This window comes from Neomonachus schauinslandi, chromosome 3, assembly GCF_002201575.2.
Source record: "Neomonachus schauinslandi chromosome 3, ASM220157v2, whole genome shotgun sequence".
Lineage (NCBI taxonomy): Eukaryota > Metazoa > Chordata > Mammalia > Carnivora > Phocidae > Neomonachus > Neomonachus schauinslandi.
Genome location: NC_058405.1, coordinates 52,327,650 through 52,344,954, shown reverse-complemented (window position 1 = coordinate 52,344,954; position 17,305 = coordinate 52,327,650). Strand labels below are relative to the sequence as shown.

At 35.7% G+C, this 17,305-nt stretch overlaps 1 protein-coding gene across 1 annotated transcript in view; it reads left to right on the top strand.

Annotated features, from left to right (window-relative positions):
* Nucleotides 1–17,305, top strand: part of VWA8 (von Willebrand factor A domain containing 8) — a 343,953-nt gene that overhangs the window by 73,742 nt on the left and 252,906 nt on the right. Inside the window, exons 10-12 of the mRNA XM_021697955.2 lie at nucleotides 1,588–1,719; nucleotides 3,818–3,952; nucleotides 4,042–4,119. Of these exons, the coding sequence (XP_021553630.1) occupies nucleotides 1,588–1,719; nucleotides 3,818–3,952; nucleotides 4,042–4,119 (345 nt within the window). The remainder of the gene's footprint in view (nucleotides 1–1,587; nucleotides 1,720–3,817; nucleotides 3,953–4,041; nucleotides 4,120–17,305) is intronic.

Here is a 17,305-nt window from a genome sequence, read left to right as displayed (position 1 = left end):
ATATATTTTACTCCTTAGATACCTTTTTGATTAACAGTCCTTTAAATTTCCTATGCCAGCAGATGGTAATTCATCTTGCAACTTGAGTTCTTTTACTATCTTAGGGTATTCTAGCCTACTATTTTGATTCTACTGAAATATTTTAGCTTGAATTATTTATAAGGACATAACTAGTTATAGCAAGTGGTTCAAGGCATTAGTGTTCATTTCTGGAATACAAGTGCTCTGCAATCAGTCCTATATCAAGTTAGGCTGACGTTATTATAGGTGGAGTTAAAAACATAGCTTTAGCTAATATATTTGTTTTCTTAGAATTTTACAGTTCTAGGTTCTAAATTCTAATGACTTTAATTACTTGACTAAGGCCTTACTCCTTTCCTGCTGAACCTCCCTTAAAATACAGTGTAACGTTTTGGGGGTTTTTTTTGCATGAAATTAAAGTGTCAGTAATTGTTATTTGTCTACAACATGAAAGCAACTCCTACCAAATTACGTGATACTCTGGAATTTATATGTATAAAATGCATACTATATAAGACTTACATTTTTTAATGGAACACAAATAGACAATTTTTCTTAGGTTTGGGTAAAGGAGTAAGTGATTGTCTTAAGTACTCCTGACATCAAAAAGACTTTAATTGGGTTGTTTGGCTTAGAACATTGAGGTTGAAAATAATTTTCTTCCCCAAAATCTATTTTCTGGAGTTGGGTCATTCTGCTTAGTAAGCAGTGATCTGTTCTTGCATTGAGGTTCAGTTCTTTCACTATAGTGATAATGTTCTAAAACTAAGGTAGGATTTTGGTGGGGTGGGGGCGGATAATTTCTGCCTGCTTAATACTAAAAATGAGTTAAGCTTTTCATAATGAACATGCTGTTATTCTAGGGCATAGGATTTAATTAATTTTCAGTTAGTATTCTCATTTTCCATATACTTGTTTGTGTTCTTTGTGTGCATTCTTTATATAACTAGCTGGTATGAGGGCTGTAACCAAGAGTTAGAGCATTGATAATTGGTCTACGTGGAGAAAGAAGCAGTGGTCTTGGTCTTTTACATCCAATTTGACAAATCCTGAGAACATACACCATAGAAGGCACTGTGCCAGATACTGTGGAAGACTTATAATTTATTGTAATCAGTTAGGCTAACCACAGAAGCAAACAGCAGAATGGTGTCCAGGAAGTTCTGGTTTCATGAATTTCAGGCAATATTAACGTCAGTTGATTTAAGAAATCAACCAAAATAAGTTTTATTTTACTTTAACATGTTGTCAAGAGTCTCATCGTCCTTTCCAGGAAACTGGAACCTTTGATTAACAGGAAGTATAGGCTGCAAACTGTTAACTGGAATTCAGTGACTCCCTTTCCTGTCATTTAGTAAATTTTAGGAACTATTTGCATATCACCTTTAGTAATTGGCTTAAGGAGAATGACATTTGTAAAAACGGGAAAAAATTCTCATTAATTTTTTATCTCTACTTTTATAATATAGAGTGAGTTTCAGTTCTAATTAAGATGGAACCTTCCGGATACCCAACACTAATACTAACATAAAAAGTAAATTACATGATTTTCTTGTAATTTTGTAGCGCTTTGAACTCCAAGATTCAGAAAGCTCTGTGCTTCCTAAAGAGGTGGTGAGAGTGGAGAGGCTTGCGGAGAGCACTGCCCCACAAGCTAACGTGACTATCCGGATAGCAGAAAAAGAGGTGACCATTCAGGTAACGAATCAAGCTTTATGCTTTCTAAGAGCTTTGTCCTGCCCATTTTTATGACCTAAATTGGGCTTATGATCTCCTTATAAATCTCTGGTTCTGTAGGGTCCCATCTATATATCTGTATCTGTATCTGTATTTATCTTTGTCTCCACAGTCATGTATGTTTGTAAGCTAGAAAAGTTCAGGAGAAACATGGGGATAGCCTTTCATCAAAAACCAAAATTGACCTCTGGGAAAATCAAATCAAGTATTGAATAAAGCATTGTGTATTCCGAGTCCTTGGTAAGAAATAGTGTTTTCAAACATATTTTAACAGCTAAGGAACACTCTTTTCAAATAAAATCATTCTTAGCTACATGCACTATTTAAAAGAGGAGCTGTTGTAGTTGCACAGTGTTTAGAAGAAGGTAAGGGGGCGCCTGGGTGGCTCAGTCGTTAAGCGTCTGCCTTTGGCTCAGGTCATGATCCCAGGGTCCTGGAATCAAGCCCCGCATCGGGTTCCCTGTTTGGCGGGAAGCCTGCTTCTCCCTCTCCCACTCCCTCTGCTTGTGTTCCCTCCCTCGCTGTGTCTCTCTCTGTCAAATAAATAAAATCTTGAAAAAAAAAAAGAAGAAGGGAAGGATATGTGGTCACAGAGCTCCATCTGCTCGCTCTGCCTCCCTTTCTTGTAACCCTTTGAGGGCCCTGAGAGCCCCAAGAGGTGATGAGAAACTGTCCCTAGGAAACACAGCTTGAAAAGCAGAGACTTAAATGAATTGTAAGTGAATGTAGGAAAGAAAAACGGTTGCCTTCTTATGTGCCAGAGCACACTTTAATTAGAAGCTTTTTATGTGCTTTAATGTGGTATTATTAATACTTATTAATGTTGCTGTATTATTCATTCATCAGACTGAACATTGATTATGTCTACTATAAGCCAGGCTCTGTATTAAGAATTATTAGTGCCCACTCTGTATTAGTCACTGTATTTGTCTCTTTGCATATATTATGCCACTAAATCCCCCAGTAACCCTGGAGGCAAGTTTTATTAGGTCCATTTTATAGATTCGAAAGTTGAGATGTAAAGAGGGTAATCGATTCACCCATGGTCACCAGCTAAGAAATGTCACAGATGAGACTTCTAGACAGGGTCACTTTTCATTACACTCTTCTGTCTCCTTCAGATGAATGACCTCACTAGGCTGATGGTCTAAATAGAGACAGATGAGTAAGGACTGCATTGGAAGGCTGTGGGGATATAGAGTGACCTAAGTCTTATAGGATGACACAGGAGTTTTCTAGTGGCTCAGGAATGGAAAGGTAATAGGACACTTTAGGCAGTTTAAACAGTATGTCCAGAGGCATGAGGTGTGAACAAGCTTTCATTATTTGCTTCCCTTTGGTAATGGCTTTCTGACCTCATTGCCTCCAGTCCCTTCCAGTCAGCCTTCTATGTTACCACGAGGATGATCTTTCCTAAACTCAAATCTGATCTTGTCATTTCCAAACTTATAATTCTGCAGGGTTCATGTTGTGTACAGTATGATTAAGTACTGAGTCCTCAGCAGAACGTAGAAATCTTCTCCTAGTAGGGTCCCCAGGAGACTAAGGAGGAGGAGATAGGAAATAAAAGAAGTAGGTGTGAGGGATGGGAAGAAAGATTTTAAGAACAGATGCTTCTGAGTGGTAAACTAAGAGCGGAAAAGGATTTGTAGACATGTGGATTTTAGAAATCAAGAGGTCATTGCTGACTTTGGAGAGTCCTAGTAGACTGACTCTAAATTCTGTACTTAGCACTGGAATTTGGATAAAAACCTTCATTCTCAAATAGTGACATTGTTATTATAAGTTAAAAATAGCCTGAAAATGACATGATTCTTATGAAAATGTCTGACAGCACCGAGCTTTCATTTTAGAGGGATGATTGATTTGGAGGGCTGATGGAAATGATCAGATCTGTGAATGAGAAAATAGTTGTTGCTCTATTGAAATATCAAAAACAGTATAGAATTGAATTGAGCAAGGAATTATTAGGGGCTTCTAAATGGCAGTTATGTGCTTCCTTTTACTGATGTTTTGAGAAAAACATATGCATATTATATTTACTTCTCTTTAATTATAGGTGCCATCTGGGACCAGGCCAATAAATCAACCTTGTGCATCAGACCATTTTATACAAACTTTAAGCCATAAACAACTACTGGCTGAGATGATGCAGTCTCACATGGTTAAGGACATATGTTTAATTGGAGGAAAAGTAAGAATTGCAGTTTCACTGCAGATTTCTGTTTCCTGGCTTTTGGTTATTTCGACTTGTCCCTTGAATGATTGTGTTTCCATTTGTAGGGTTGTGGAAAAACAGTCATTGTTAAGAACTTTGCAGATAACTTAGGATACAACATAGAACCCATCATGCTCTATCAGGTATGACATTCGGTTTTAGTACTCGGACTATAAACATATGTATTTGTACCATCAGTAGAATTTATGAATATTCTTCCTTGAGTTATGACCTGTTAATTTTGATGTATGTAAATAACAACAATCAAATTAGAGTACAGTGATAATTATTTGGAACTTTTGAAAGTGCATTCTAGGATACCTCATGTGCACAACATATTGGGGTCTGCTTTTCAAGAGAGATCCAATTTACCTGCATGTGCACACATACACAGAACACATTTAGGAGTAATTTGGAAATCTAAACCAAATGGGTTTCAGCAGCAGTGGGAGACAATTAGGTATTCATTGAATAGACTGTTTTTTATTGTGGAAAAGTATACATAAAATTTACCATTTTAATCATTTTTAAATATACAGTTCCCTGGAATTAGGTGTTGTGTAACCATCACCACTGTCTATTTTCAGAACTTTTTTTTTCTTTCCTGTATCTCCCTCTCCCTTTCACCCATTTTGTCCATCCCCCCATCCCCTCTCCTCTGGCAACCACCAGTTTGTTATTTGTATTTACAGGTCTGTTTCTGCTTTTTGTTTGTTTATTCATTTTGTTTTTTAGATTCCACATGTAAGTGAAATCATATGGTATTTGTCTTTCTCTGTCTGACTTATTTCCAGAAATTTTTTATTCCAAGGAGAAACTCTATATTCATTAAACAATAACTTCCCATCCCCCCCCAACCCCAGACTCTGGTAACCTCTATATTACTTTCAGTCCCTATGAATTTGCCTATTCTAGGTACCTCTTTTAAATAGAATCATACACTTTTTTGTCATTTTGTCTCTATTTTACTTAGTATGATGTTTTCAAGGTTCATTCATGTTATAGCATAAATCAGAATTTCATTTCTTTTTATGGCTTAATAATATTCTGTTGTTTGGATATACTACTTTTTGTTTATTCAAATGTTGATGAATGCTCTGGTTGTTTCCCCCTTTTGATTATTGTGAATAATGCTACTATAAACATTGGTGTGTAAGTACCTATTTGAGTCCCTACTTTTAGTTCTTTTAGGTATATACCTAGAAGTGACATTGCTTGAACCATATTGTAATTCTATGTTTAACTTTTTGAGGCGCTATTAAACTGTTTTCCATAGCAGCGGCATCTAATTTTACATTCCCACCAGCAGTGTGTGAAGTGATAACTCCTTGTAGTTTTGATTTGCATTTCCCTAATGACTAATGAGATTAGGCATCTTTTTAGGTGCTTATTGGCCATTTGTATGTCTTATTTGGAGAAATGCCTGTTCAAGTTCCTTGCCTGGGTTTCAACTGGGTTGTCTTTTTGTTGCTGAGTTGTAGGAGTTCTTTATATATTCTGGATAATAACCCATTTTCAGTCATGATTTGCAAATATTTTCTCCCATTCTGTAGGTGTCTTTTTACTCTCTTCATATTACCCATTGATGCACAGAAGTTTTTAATTTTGACAAAGACTAATTTATCTTTTTGTTATTGTTGCCTGTGTTTTTGGTGTTACATACAATAAATCTTTGCCAAATCCAACATCATGAATCTTCCCTATGTTTTCTTCTAAGAATGTTATAGTTTTAGGTCTCACATTTAGGTCTTTGACTCCTTGATCCATTTTGTATTGATTTTTGTATACAGTGAAAAGTAAGGGTCAAACTTCAGGTCATTTGCATGTGAATGTCCAGTTTTCCCAGCACGATTTGTTGAAAAGACAGTCTTTTCCTCATGGGGGTAGTCTTAGCATCCCTGTCAAAGATCAGTTGACCATATAGGCGAGAGTTTGTTTCTGGGCTCTCTCTTCTATTCCCTTGGTCTTTCTGTCTGTCCTTATGTCAATACCACCCTGTTTTGATTGTTATAGCTTTGTGGTAAGTTTTAAAGTCAGGCAGTGTGAGACCTCCAACTTTATTTTCTTTTCCAGGATTGTTTTGGATATTCAGGGTCCCTTGAGTTTTCATTTGAATCTTAGGATAAGTTTTTCTATTTATGAAAAAAAAATGCTGTTGAGATTTTGATAGAGATTGCAGTGAATCTGTAGGTCGCTTTGGATAATATTGTCAACTTAATATTGAGTCTTTCTATCTGTGAACATGAATGTCTTCTCAGATATTTGTCTTCTTTAATTTCTTTCAGCAATGTTTTATAGTTTTCAGTCTACGAGTCTTTTATCTTCTTGGTTAAATTTATTCCTAAATATTTTTGAATAGATAATTTTTATGAATGTACATGTTGTATATAGTATGAAAAAAAGCAAACTTACAGCTGGTAATTTTACAGAGTAAAATTTTCTCTCATGTATTTGTTTGTAATGATACCTCCTAAGACATTTTTATCCTGCTAATTTATTGATTCTGTATGTTAGTCTTTGGGTGGTTATGATATCTTTTTACTCATAGCAGATCCTTTGAACAATTTTTGAAGTGGATATGATACTACTTACTTATATTTTAGGTTGAATTTTGCATTTTTAGTTTATTCTTTAGTTAAACTTTCTTATTGTTACTGACACTAAATAAATTTAACATTAAGAATGCTATTATTTTTGAAAAATGACATTTAAACCAGTTACTTATTGTGACTTTGGGTTATAGAAAATGTTGGCAGCTCATACTTCAGAGTATTGAGAAGATTCCTTTCAGTGCTGCTCTAGGTTACTTTGTGCCTATTGGTTGAATTGGCCAGAGTTTAAATAAAATCTAGGAAGAAGCTTATGATCCAAGTTTATGAAATCACGAAGAAAATAAAGGTGACAAGATTAAAATAGTAGTGACATCCTTGGTCTTTAGATATAAACATGTAGAGAAAAGAGAATAAATTTCTACACTGTACAGGAGGTGGCAAGTCTTGGAACCCACTGAAAATATATTTTGAAATGAGTTTTTATAAATTGATTGTAGACCTACTGGCTTTTTAAAGAGAATTAAGGAAATTGGGAGAAGTGGTTATCTTAAACTTTAATATATGGAAGATGCCATGAGGAATACCCTGACATCTTATGAAATCACTCCTCTTGATGTCTTTGCAGAGATCAGAAGGCAGATGGTTAGCTCAGTATGCTAGTTCATGTGTCTCTACCCTTACATACCTCATGTTAGAAGTGATCTGAGGATGGCATTTTATCATCTCACCAACCCGTTAACTATCACCTTTCTAATTTCCAATGCAAATACTTTTCTACCAAATAATTGGGGGGTTGGGCCCAAATCATTAATATATTTGTCAAATTAGTTAAATTTTACTCTAATATTTTATATCCCACTTATAGGTCAAGGATAAATACAAGCATAATTTATTTCCCAGGTGCCATTGCTTTGAAATCATATGGAGAAGACCTTTTGAGGATAGCATTTCTTTTCTCTCTGACTCCAACCTAATTTAATTTTTTTTTAAAGATTTTATTTATTTATTTGACAGAGAGAGACAGCGAGAGAGGGAACACAAGCAGGGGGAGTGGGAGAGGGAGAAGCAGGCCTCCTAATGAGAAGGGAGCCTGACGCGGGGCCCTATCCCAGGACCCTCAATTCCAGGACCCTGGGATCATGACCTGAGCCGAAGGCAGACGCTCAACAACTGAGCCACCCAGGCGCCCCTGACTCTAACCTAATTTATTAGGAATATTATTTCTAAAATTAGACACATGATTATTTTCTTCACCTTAAAATAAAAGCTCCCATTCTAATGAAAGCTGAAAATAATTTAGCCTTATAAATTTTTCCAGATAATACTGTTTCTGTATTAGGTTTCTGTAGCCAGTTTATGGTGATTTGGTAGTGGTTAATTATCCTAAGATTATATACGTGAGCTGTGAAAATTATGGTCACCTCATTCTGTTTTTCATTAAAAGAAAAACTAAGCAAGAGAGTATGTATGTATTCATCAGTTCAGATCTCAACTCTGCTGAAAACTTACCCAAAGTATCCTGCCATTGAGAATGTTTTCTTTATATATGGAAGAAGTAGTTTAAGAACAGATTTCTTATATATTTTTGAGAGTGACAGCAAGCTAATAAAAATACTATTTTAATGGGTTTTTTTTACTTTCTTGTTCAGTTTGTTGATTGATGGATAAACAAAGGTAGGAGAATTCTACCATTAAGGATTGAGAAAACTGGGACAGAGACAATTACGCAAATTAATCGTATATTCTGGAAACCCCTTTTCCAATTTTGCCTTTCTGCTCATTCGTCTTCACAGAAATATCTAGAAGAAAAGTGGTTTCTGAAAGCATAGACTTCAGAAAAGGTTAAAGAAATATAAAAATGTAGGTGAGGTTTGTTTCCATCTCTCTCCATATAGCTTCTTTCCATGAACTGGATCAAAGCATTAATTAGGGACTGTATTGTCATTTGCAGTTTTGTAAACTATTAATCAGTTGGTTTTCATGATAGTATAAGACTTTTTGTTCATATTTTCTTATTTATTAGTAGAGCTCTTTGATCTCAGTGGGACAGAGGAACGAATTTAATAGAATTAAAGATGGGTTTGGATTTTATAATAATATAGTCCATATTAATGAAAAATTTCTGGAAATTTGAGCTGACATAGAGAATTTAGTGGGAATAAGTAACCCAACATCTGTTTTCCTAGAAGATGTGGAGATTTCCCTGTTATTTGTACATGTATAAAGCTACACTTAATCTGTGGGTTTTGCTTTATTTTTAGACTTGACTATTTTTAGAACTGGATTTCATATGAAGAAAAAGAAAAACAGAGCCTTAACACAAATTTGTGGTAGTACATAAAGTAAGTTTAATAGGTTGTAAAAATCTTAAATCACTTGGCTCAAGTGTTAGGTCAGATTCTTTTAACTGGTTATTCTTTTTTTAGTGTTGAAGCTGGTGATTTCATAGTATTGAAGAAATCCAAGTTATTATTCTTTTCCTTCACAACCAGATAAGGGCATGTTTCCAGATTTCTTTCCGCACGATCATAAACAGCACCAGATCTGAGATATCTTTCTTTTGTTAAAGTACTAGTTGGATAAAAGCCAAGTCAACTCCAATAAGAATTTTAAGAACAGATAAGTTCATGGGACTTTTAATGAAAATAATCACTATCTAAAACATTTTGAAATCTTAGAGTCATTTTTAATTTTTAGCTAAGTTTTTCTTCCTATAGCTGAACTCAAACCAAATCCTTTTTTCTATCTTCCATCTAATCTACAATCTACTTCTTCCTGTTTATCCAAATACAGTGGAAAGTATCCTTCTTTCATTCTCTCCTTTGTTTTTACTGCTCTATGTCTTGGATTTATTTACTCACTTCTTGTCTTTGCCTTGACTTTGTACTTTTCTCTCAAGATTTTAAGATAGCTATATTCACTTAAATGGTTAATATTCAACCTTGGAGGCTGACTTTCTACATGATTCTGTGTAGCTCATCTTGTTTTCTTGATTTCTTATTTTGCTACCATCTGTCATCCTTCCTGTCTTCTTTGTATTTTTTCTTTTCCCAGAGAGACTAGCCTTCATGAGGGTATCGAAGAATTTACTTACCTCAGCTCCTTCAAATTTCTTCTATCATAAAACTTATTTTTAAAGAACAGTATATGTCAACATCACATAAGAACTTTAAAATGGTTGACTTGAACAATCCTTTTCAACTCCCAGGATTACTAAGGCTCCTATCTCAGGTCTTTTTCAGATTCTCCTTGTTAATGACGTTGCTTTGTGTCCTGCCTCCTTTGTACAGAATGTGCTTTAAAAATTATTGCAGTCCATCAAAGTATAAAATTTAATGCATATAAACATTTAAAGATTAGCAGAAAAAAATTTCCCTTCAGTTTGAAGGGACGTTTTTATTCAATATGATTCCATATTTATTGCTTATAATGTCAGAGTCATGCTACGAGGACCAATAACTATAATGTTGTCATAATTTCATAGATAAGTTATAGTGCATTATGTTATTTATAATTACAAAATTATAAATATTATACATTGTATGGAATAGTTACCTCAGTAAATTTCCTCAGGATACTAATAAGCAGGTGGCAATCACACACGCAGGGAATTTTACAAATCAAATTGTAAAGCCACAAACTACAACTTTACTCTAACAAGTTGCTTCACAAATATACTTTATTGGAAACAACAGAGTATAGATGACTCTCTGTAATATATCACCATTATTGGAAAAGGCGACTCAAGTTTATGCTCAACTAATTTTAAAGTCACCATTGTGATTATTGCCTATGCATATTAACATTTTATCACACTTCTTCATTTTAAAAATGAATAATGAAAACAACTCATATATATCAAAATTGTTTTTAAGCAACTGATATAATTTCTTTCCTTACCACATTTTTAAGATTTTCACATAGTGCTTATGCTTTATTTTTATGTAAAAATGCCACAAGCTTTATTATCTATATTTTGCAGCTTCAAAGAAGTGATCACGTCTCTAATTATTTGAATGCACACTTCATACCTCAAATACACGGGAAAGCTGGTTGTTTCATGTAGAAGTTATGTAAAGAAGCAGTTTTAGAGTGCTAGTAATTACTTCAATAAAAAGCTGGTCTCTTGCCACTTTAACAAGAAAAAATAACCATCAAACATATAATTTAAACAATAGGTTGAATCAGAAGATGTGGTAATATAATGGGAGGGTTTTTAGAAATGTTCTAAAAACAATCTGTGGCTGTTATTTAGAACTGAATATATACTCTCTTCTTTTAGAGATTTAATTCAGGATGTATTTAGAAAACAACTCATTTCTATCCTCTAGTTAGGCTGAACAGAGTGTTTATGCACATTCTGTTACTATCTTCCTATTCCTTTTATGGGCAATTAAGGGCTTTTTTAAAGGAGAACCAAACAAATGGGTGATATTACTCTATAATGGGGTTGATAAACTCTTTCTTAAAAGGGCTGGATCATAAATGTCTTGGTCTTTATGGACCAGGTGGACCCCATTGAAACAACTCAACTCTGCTCTTGCAGTAGAAAAACAGCCATGGGCTATCTGTGAATGAATGTGTCTGTGCTCCACCTTATCACAGTTTTGGTGTTTTTTGTTTTTTTTAAATTAAATTAAATTTTTATTCATTTATTTGAGAGAGAGAGCAAGCATGAGTAGGGGGAGGGGGAGAGAGATAAGCAGACTTCCCGCCGAGCAGGGAGCCAGACACAGGGCACGATCTGGGACCCTGAGATCATGACCTGAGCCGAAGGTGGATGCTTACTACTGAGCCACCCAGGTGCCCCTTTGGTTTTTTTGTTTTTTGTTGTTTTTTTTTTAAATTGAGGTGCAATTCACATATAGTAAAATCAGTCCATTTTGACAAACAAATTTGGTTATATAACCACTATCACAATTGAGATAATGGGACATTTCCATCAGCTTAAAAAATTCCCTTGTGCCTCTTTGTAGTCACCCCCTCCCTGACACGGGTAACCACTGATCTGTTTTCTCTCCCTATTTTGCCTTTTCTAGAATGGCATAAAAATGGATTTGAACAGCCTTTTGAGTCTGGTTTCTTTCACTAACATAATGCATTTGAGATTCATCCACACTGTTGCATGTTTCAGTAGTTCTTTTTAATTGCTGAGAACCTTCTCACATTTTTATTGGTGTTTGTGTCAGTCCTTGTGTGTGTTCTTGCTACAGTAGCTTTACTTTTGGGGCTCAGCCCTTCTCACCTCGGTTATCAACACTAACTTTCTAGGCTTTCCACCTGTTTCCAGCCTGGAGTTTTCCTAATCCATACTTCCAACACTGAATTTTGTTCTTTCTAATTTTCCCCCTGCTTTAAGCCTTTGAATCACTTCTAATAGTTTGGAAGATAATTTCGAATTCTGTTGCTTAGCACCTTTTTTTTTTTTTTTTTTTTTGGCCCCTCCAAACCTCCCTTAGCCAGGTTTGAGGCTTCAACCCATGCAGCTAACATTCACCTTTTACTCCAGCCATAAAGAATGGTTTGTGGTCTCCTCAGCATGACTTGTTGTGTGAGGCAGCCATACTTTCTTGCCTTGCTCATGCTGTATGAACCTCCTTCTCCTGTGGACCAGTTTGCTTACTCTTCACAATTTAGCCCCACAACTGCTATCTCTGCGTTTTCTGATTGGTCCCCAGTTCGATTTATATGTACTCCCTGTGTGTTTCACCAGCTCTTAAATCTATGGTTCCAGGGGCGCCGGGGTGGCTCAGTCGTTAAGCGTCTGCCTTCGGCTCAGGTCATGATCCCAGGATCCTGGGATTGAGCCCCGCATTGGGCTGGCTCCCTGCTCCGCGGGAAGCCTGCTTCTCCCTCTCCCACTCCCGCTGCTTGTGTTTCCTCTCTCACTGTGTCTCCCTCTGTCAAATAAATAAATAAATTCTTTTTTAAAAAATTGTGATTCTGTACTGGAATAATACTATATTTCATTCAGGCCAATCTGCCATCAATTGTAAGACACACCATTATTTTGTGTTCCACTAAGAAAGTCATGCAGCAAATAAAATTAGGACATGACTTTATCACTTAGCATTTTTATTTTATTTTATTTTATTTTATTTTTTAAAGATTTTATTTATTTATTTGATAGAGATAGAGGGAGAGCACAAGCAGGGGGAGTGGCAGGCAGAGGGAGAGGAAGAGGCAGGCTGCCCGCTGAGGAAGGAGCCCGACGTGGGGCTCGATCCCAGGACTCTGGGATCATGACCTGAGCCGAAGGCAGCCGCTTAACTGACTGAGCCACCCAGGCGCCCCTTTATTTTATTCTTAATAAAAGAACTCTTTTAAACTTAATTTAGATCATATATCTCTTGTGTATGCAGAAAAAAGAAAATATAAATGCGATAAGTGGTGGAAACATTTTTAAAACTTCTTCACCTTCAGTCTGACTCTTCTAAAGCACTTTTTGGTTCAGGTGTAGATGTTTATGTTGTTTCACATAATATTCTCCGCATCCTCTGTGCTTTGTCAAGAACAGAGTGCTCTTCCATTATTTCCAGGATATTCTTCCAAGCTACTGATAGCCATTTGGGTTTTGATACTTAATTTTAACAGAAGGGGTTGACTGAAATGTTTTAAGGCAATAGCTATGACTCATATTCTTTTCCCAAGTGGTCTTTAATTTGTTGACCAAAACATAAATGGATTGTAGTTGCCCCTTTTTGCCACAGACAGATGTACAAAACTAAGTTCAGACATGGGCAGAGAATAATTAGCTGGCCAGCAGCTGTTGTAAGATTCTGTCCATTGAAGGTGTGTCCTGATTCCAGGGATATTAAAATGTAAAAAGTGTGTATCTTGGAATTGATGGAATTTAGCTATTTGTCTGTCTCATCGTTTGCAAACTCCTTGGAGGCAAGGACGATGTGCTGTTCAACAATCTATTCCCTTCATGGGCACATAGTAGATGTCAAGATGAAAAAGTAAAACTTGCAAATTCTATATCCTCTGTGAATTTTTTAATAGAAAGTGTAAACTAAGGGCAGTTACCTTTTCATAACGATCTTTCTCATTCTTCCTCATTGTCTTTGCATGTTATTCTCTCATATGGACAGACCAGAGTTTATCTAACCAGTCTCCTATATATGGATAATTGGTTTTATTCTCAATATTTTATAATTACACATGAAGTTGCAGTGAATAACCTTGTACATATGTGTTTTTATATTGTTAGAAGTGTATCTTCAGGATTAATTCCTAGAAGTGGGATTGTGAGGTTGATAGATAAATGCATGGGTAGTTTTGTCAGGAATTGCCCAGTTTTCCTCTGTAATCATGATACCATTTTGCTTTCCCATCAACAATGCTGACAGACAGGGCTACCAAGCTTTTTATGGTTGCCAGTTTGATACTTTGAAATGGTATCTAAGGAGTAATTTTAATTTGTATTTCTTATATTAGGAGGGAATTGAAAATCATTTCTTTCTTTCTATTTTTTTTTAAAGATTTTATTTATTTATCAGAGAGAGAGAGAGAGCGTGTAAGAGCACACAAGCAGGGGGAGCAGCAGGCAGAGGGAGAAGCAGGCTCCCCCCTGAGCAGAGAGCCTGATGTGGAACTCAATCCCAGGACCCTGGGATCATGACCTGAGCCAAAGGCAGATGCTTAACCAACTGAGCCACCCAGACGTTTGTGAAAATCATTTCTAATTTTAAGGGACATTATATCATGTCTTTTCTTACTAAGTTACCTGTTTTGTTTTGGGTTTTTTGGCCCATTTTTCTATTGAATGTTTGGCCTTTTTCCCTTCTGTTTTTGAGTTCTTAAGGTATTAGCCATTTTGCTTTTTGTCTGTGATATATGCTGCATGTATTTTCTATCAGTGTCAGTTGTCCTTTGGCTTTATCTAGGCATAAATTTTTTTTTGCCTCATAGAATTAAAGAAAGTTTTTTTATAGTTAGATTTATTAATATTTTGTTCTATTACATCTAGGTTTTGAGTCCTTCCATCCAGGTTATGAAGGAATTCACCCATGCCTTTTTCAGCTTCTAGATTGGACTCTCTCCAGTCCTCGCACATGAAGGCGCTATGCCTTCTGTTTCAGAGCCAGCAACAGAGCACTGAGTCCTTCTCGTGCTGCCCTCTCTCTCTCTGACCACAGCTGGGAAACGTCCTGCAGCTTTACAGACTCATGTCATAAGATTGGGCCCACATAGGTAATGCAGAATAATCTCCACTTCTTTTTTTTTTTTTTTTAAAGATTTTATTTATTTGAGAGAGAGAATGAGATAGAGAGAGAGCATGAGAGGGGGAGGGTCAGAGGGAGAAGCAGACTCCCTGCTGAGCAGGGAGCCCGATGCGGGACTCGATCCTGGGACTCCAGGATCATGACCTGAGCCGAAGGCAGTCGCTTAACCAACTGAGCCACCCAGGCGCCCCTAATCTCCGCTTCTTAAGGTCCTTCATTTAGTCACATCTGCAAAGTTTCTTTTGTCATGCAGAGTAACATATTCACAGACTCTCTGACGTCTTTGTGTAGGGGTATTATTCTGCCTACTCCCCTGACCATTTTAGAAGATCACATCACTAAAAGTATTGCTGTTCATGGTATTTGAGTTACAAATATAGCACACCTGCATCAGCTGATACAGTTTTCATATCCATAGTGATTCTCTCTGTAACTGCAAGCGCTTGACTTCATCATTATATTTTTTGGTGTAGTTGTGACCATATATTTGTTGAAGTTATGTAGTATTTTATAACAAGTTATTTTCCTTGTACTAAAGTTTAGGCATTATCCTCTATTTTAATTTGAAATTACGTGTGTAGGTGCAATTTATTACCTGTGGATTTTTTCAAGCTTATAAAGCAAATGTTTGAAGGTATTGTTTATAAAATAGGGGTATTAGGCCCAACAGAATTGAGAACCAGTGGGCTAGACCACAGCACAGTGCTTGGCATGAAGACGATATTCAAGGAAATATGCACCATCTTAGAGGCTTGGGAAATCTAAAAATATTTTAAGTGGAATGACTTTTATTTTTAATGTATGTCAGGGATAGGTGTGATTATTCAGACATTGTTCTCATTCTCCCCATAAAAACATTTAAGAGCTTTTCTATTTATAGCGTTCTGTAATGTAGAAAAAGCGAGAGAATTATTTAGATCAACTCCTGATTTCTGAGAACAAGTTCTTATAGGATAAAGCAGGAGACTCTATTTTGAGACGAACTCATTTCAGTTCTAGAATTACAATTTTCTATGTATTTCTATGTTTTTCCAAAATAAAGTTTCATGATGATTTAGTAATCTCTTTCTATAGCCTCTTTGAAGTGATCAAAGTGATTTACCAAAAGTTAACTGACTAGTTTCTCTAAAATATGCCAGTAAAGTGGAATTTCCTGACTTTCAAAATTAAGGATGAGAAAGGTTAAGTGCCAGAGTTTATACCTCAAATTAGCCAAAGCTTGTACAGTAGTTTTTGGCTTATTAATTTTTAAGCCTTTTTTTTTTTTTTTTTTTTGCCTGCTAGATTGTACATCTTTAAAAACAATAAGGAGCAGACAATGAGGCTCACTCTGAGATAAGAGGGAACTGGGTTGAGGCCCTACACTACCATCTGTTTTTATTTGGAATGCTTTCCTTCACATTAGCTTGATTTGCTTTAGCATGCTACTGTTGGCACATCAGTTTGTTCTTCAGTATTGGTCTGTTTTTCTACTTGCTGGCTTTTCAAAAACAATATAATGGAATGGAGGGATTTCAAAAAATTAATGGTTGCCTTCAACTGATAGAACTCCATCTCAAGAGTGTGTTATTTTTATAACTGAAACTTTGTAAAGTACATCTTAGGTTCTCATTTTGACAGAGATGTAGTCAGAAGTTCAGTGTAATGACACTTGCAGTATTTACATTAAGCTCATGACTAGAACTACTTGGAGTGTGTATAGGACAGGACATAGCACAAAGTTATGTATTGAAAAGGCAAGATACGGGCTGGTTTAACTCGATAATCTTTTCAACTTATATATTGTAAAAAACGCAAAGTGCACCTTGAAGTTTAACTGTGCGATTACAGAGGTTCATTTAGAAGAACAGGCTTATGTTGCACAAACTTGCCATTTAAAAGGCCATAGGTTTTATATTTGCTTTTTACAAAAAAGTATCCAAATTTGTTATTCAAATCTTTTATAATTTTTTTGAACTATGCACTGGACTGCTTATTTAATTGAAACCATGTACTTCTTAAGTAATAGACAAAATCTTTTGTGTTATCTTAACAAATTTAGTTATCATGAAGTATTTATTAGGTTTCTAAAAAGTAGGAGGCCTTTGGGCATGTGTATAAAAATAAACATTACGATAAAACCAAATCCATTAGCCCAGGGAAGAAAACAAGTGACCAAGGAATCCTACCAAATAAGGAACTCTAGCCTGAGAGGTATTTCATTTACCATCCTTGGTGATCTAAAAACATGGGATCTGTAAGCTTGAAGAGGGAAGGATTTGCAAATTTGGGGATTCTCTGTGGAATAGCTCCAAATTTAAGGACACTATGTAACGAAGTCTGGTACTATTGGTAAGAACACATTGTTATACATGATCATCTCTGTTAGTCAGTACCTTTGTTTTAAATGTACTTTGCAGTAATTCTGATTAGGGGCCTTGGGGCAATTTTTTTTTCTTTTTAATTTTTTTACTTGAGTATAGTTGACACAATGTTATATAGTTTCAGGTGTACAACATAGTGATTCAACTTCTCTTTGTGTTATGCTATGTTCACCCCAAATGTAGCTA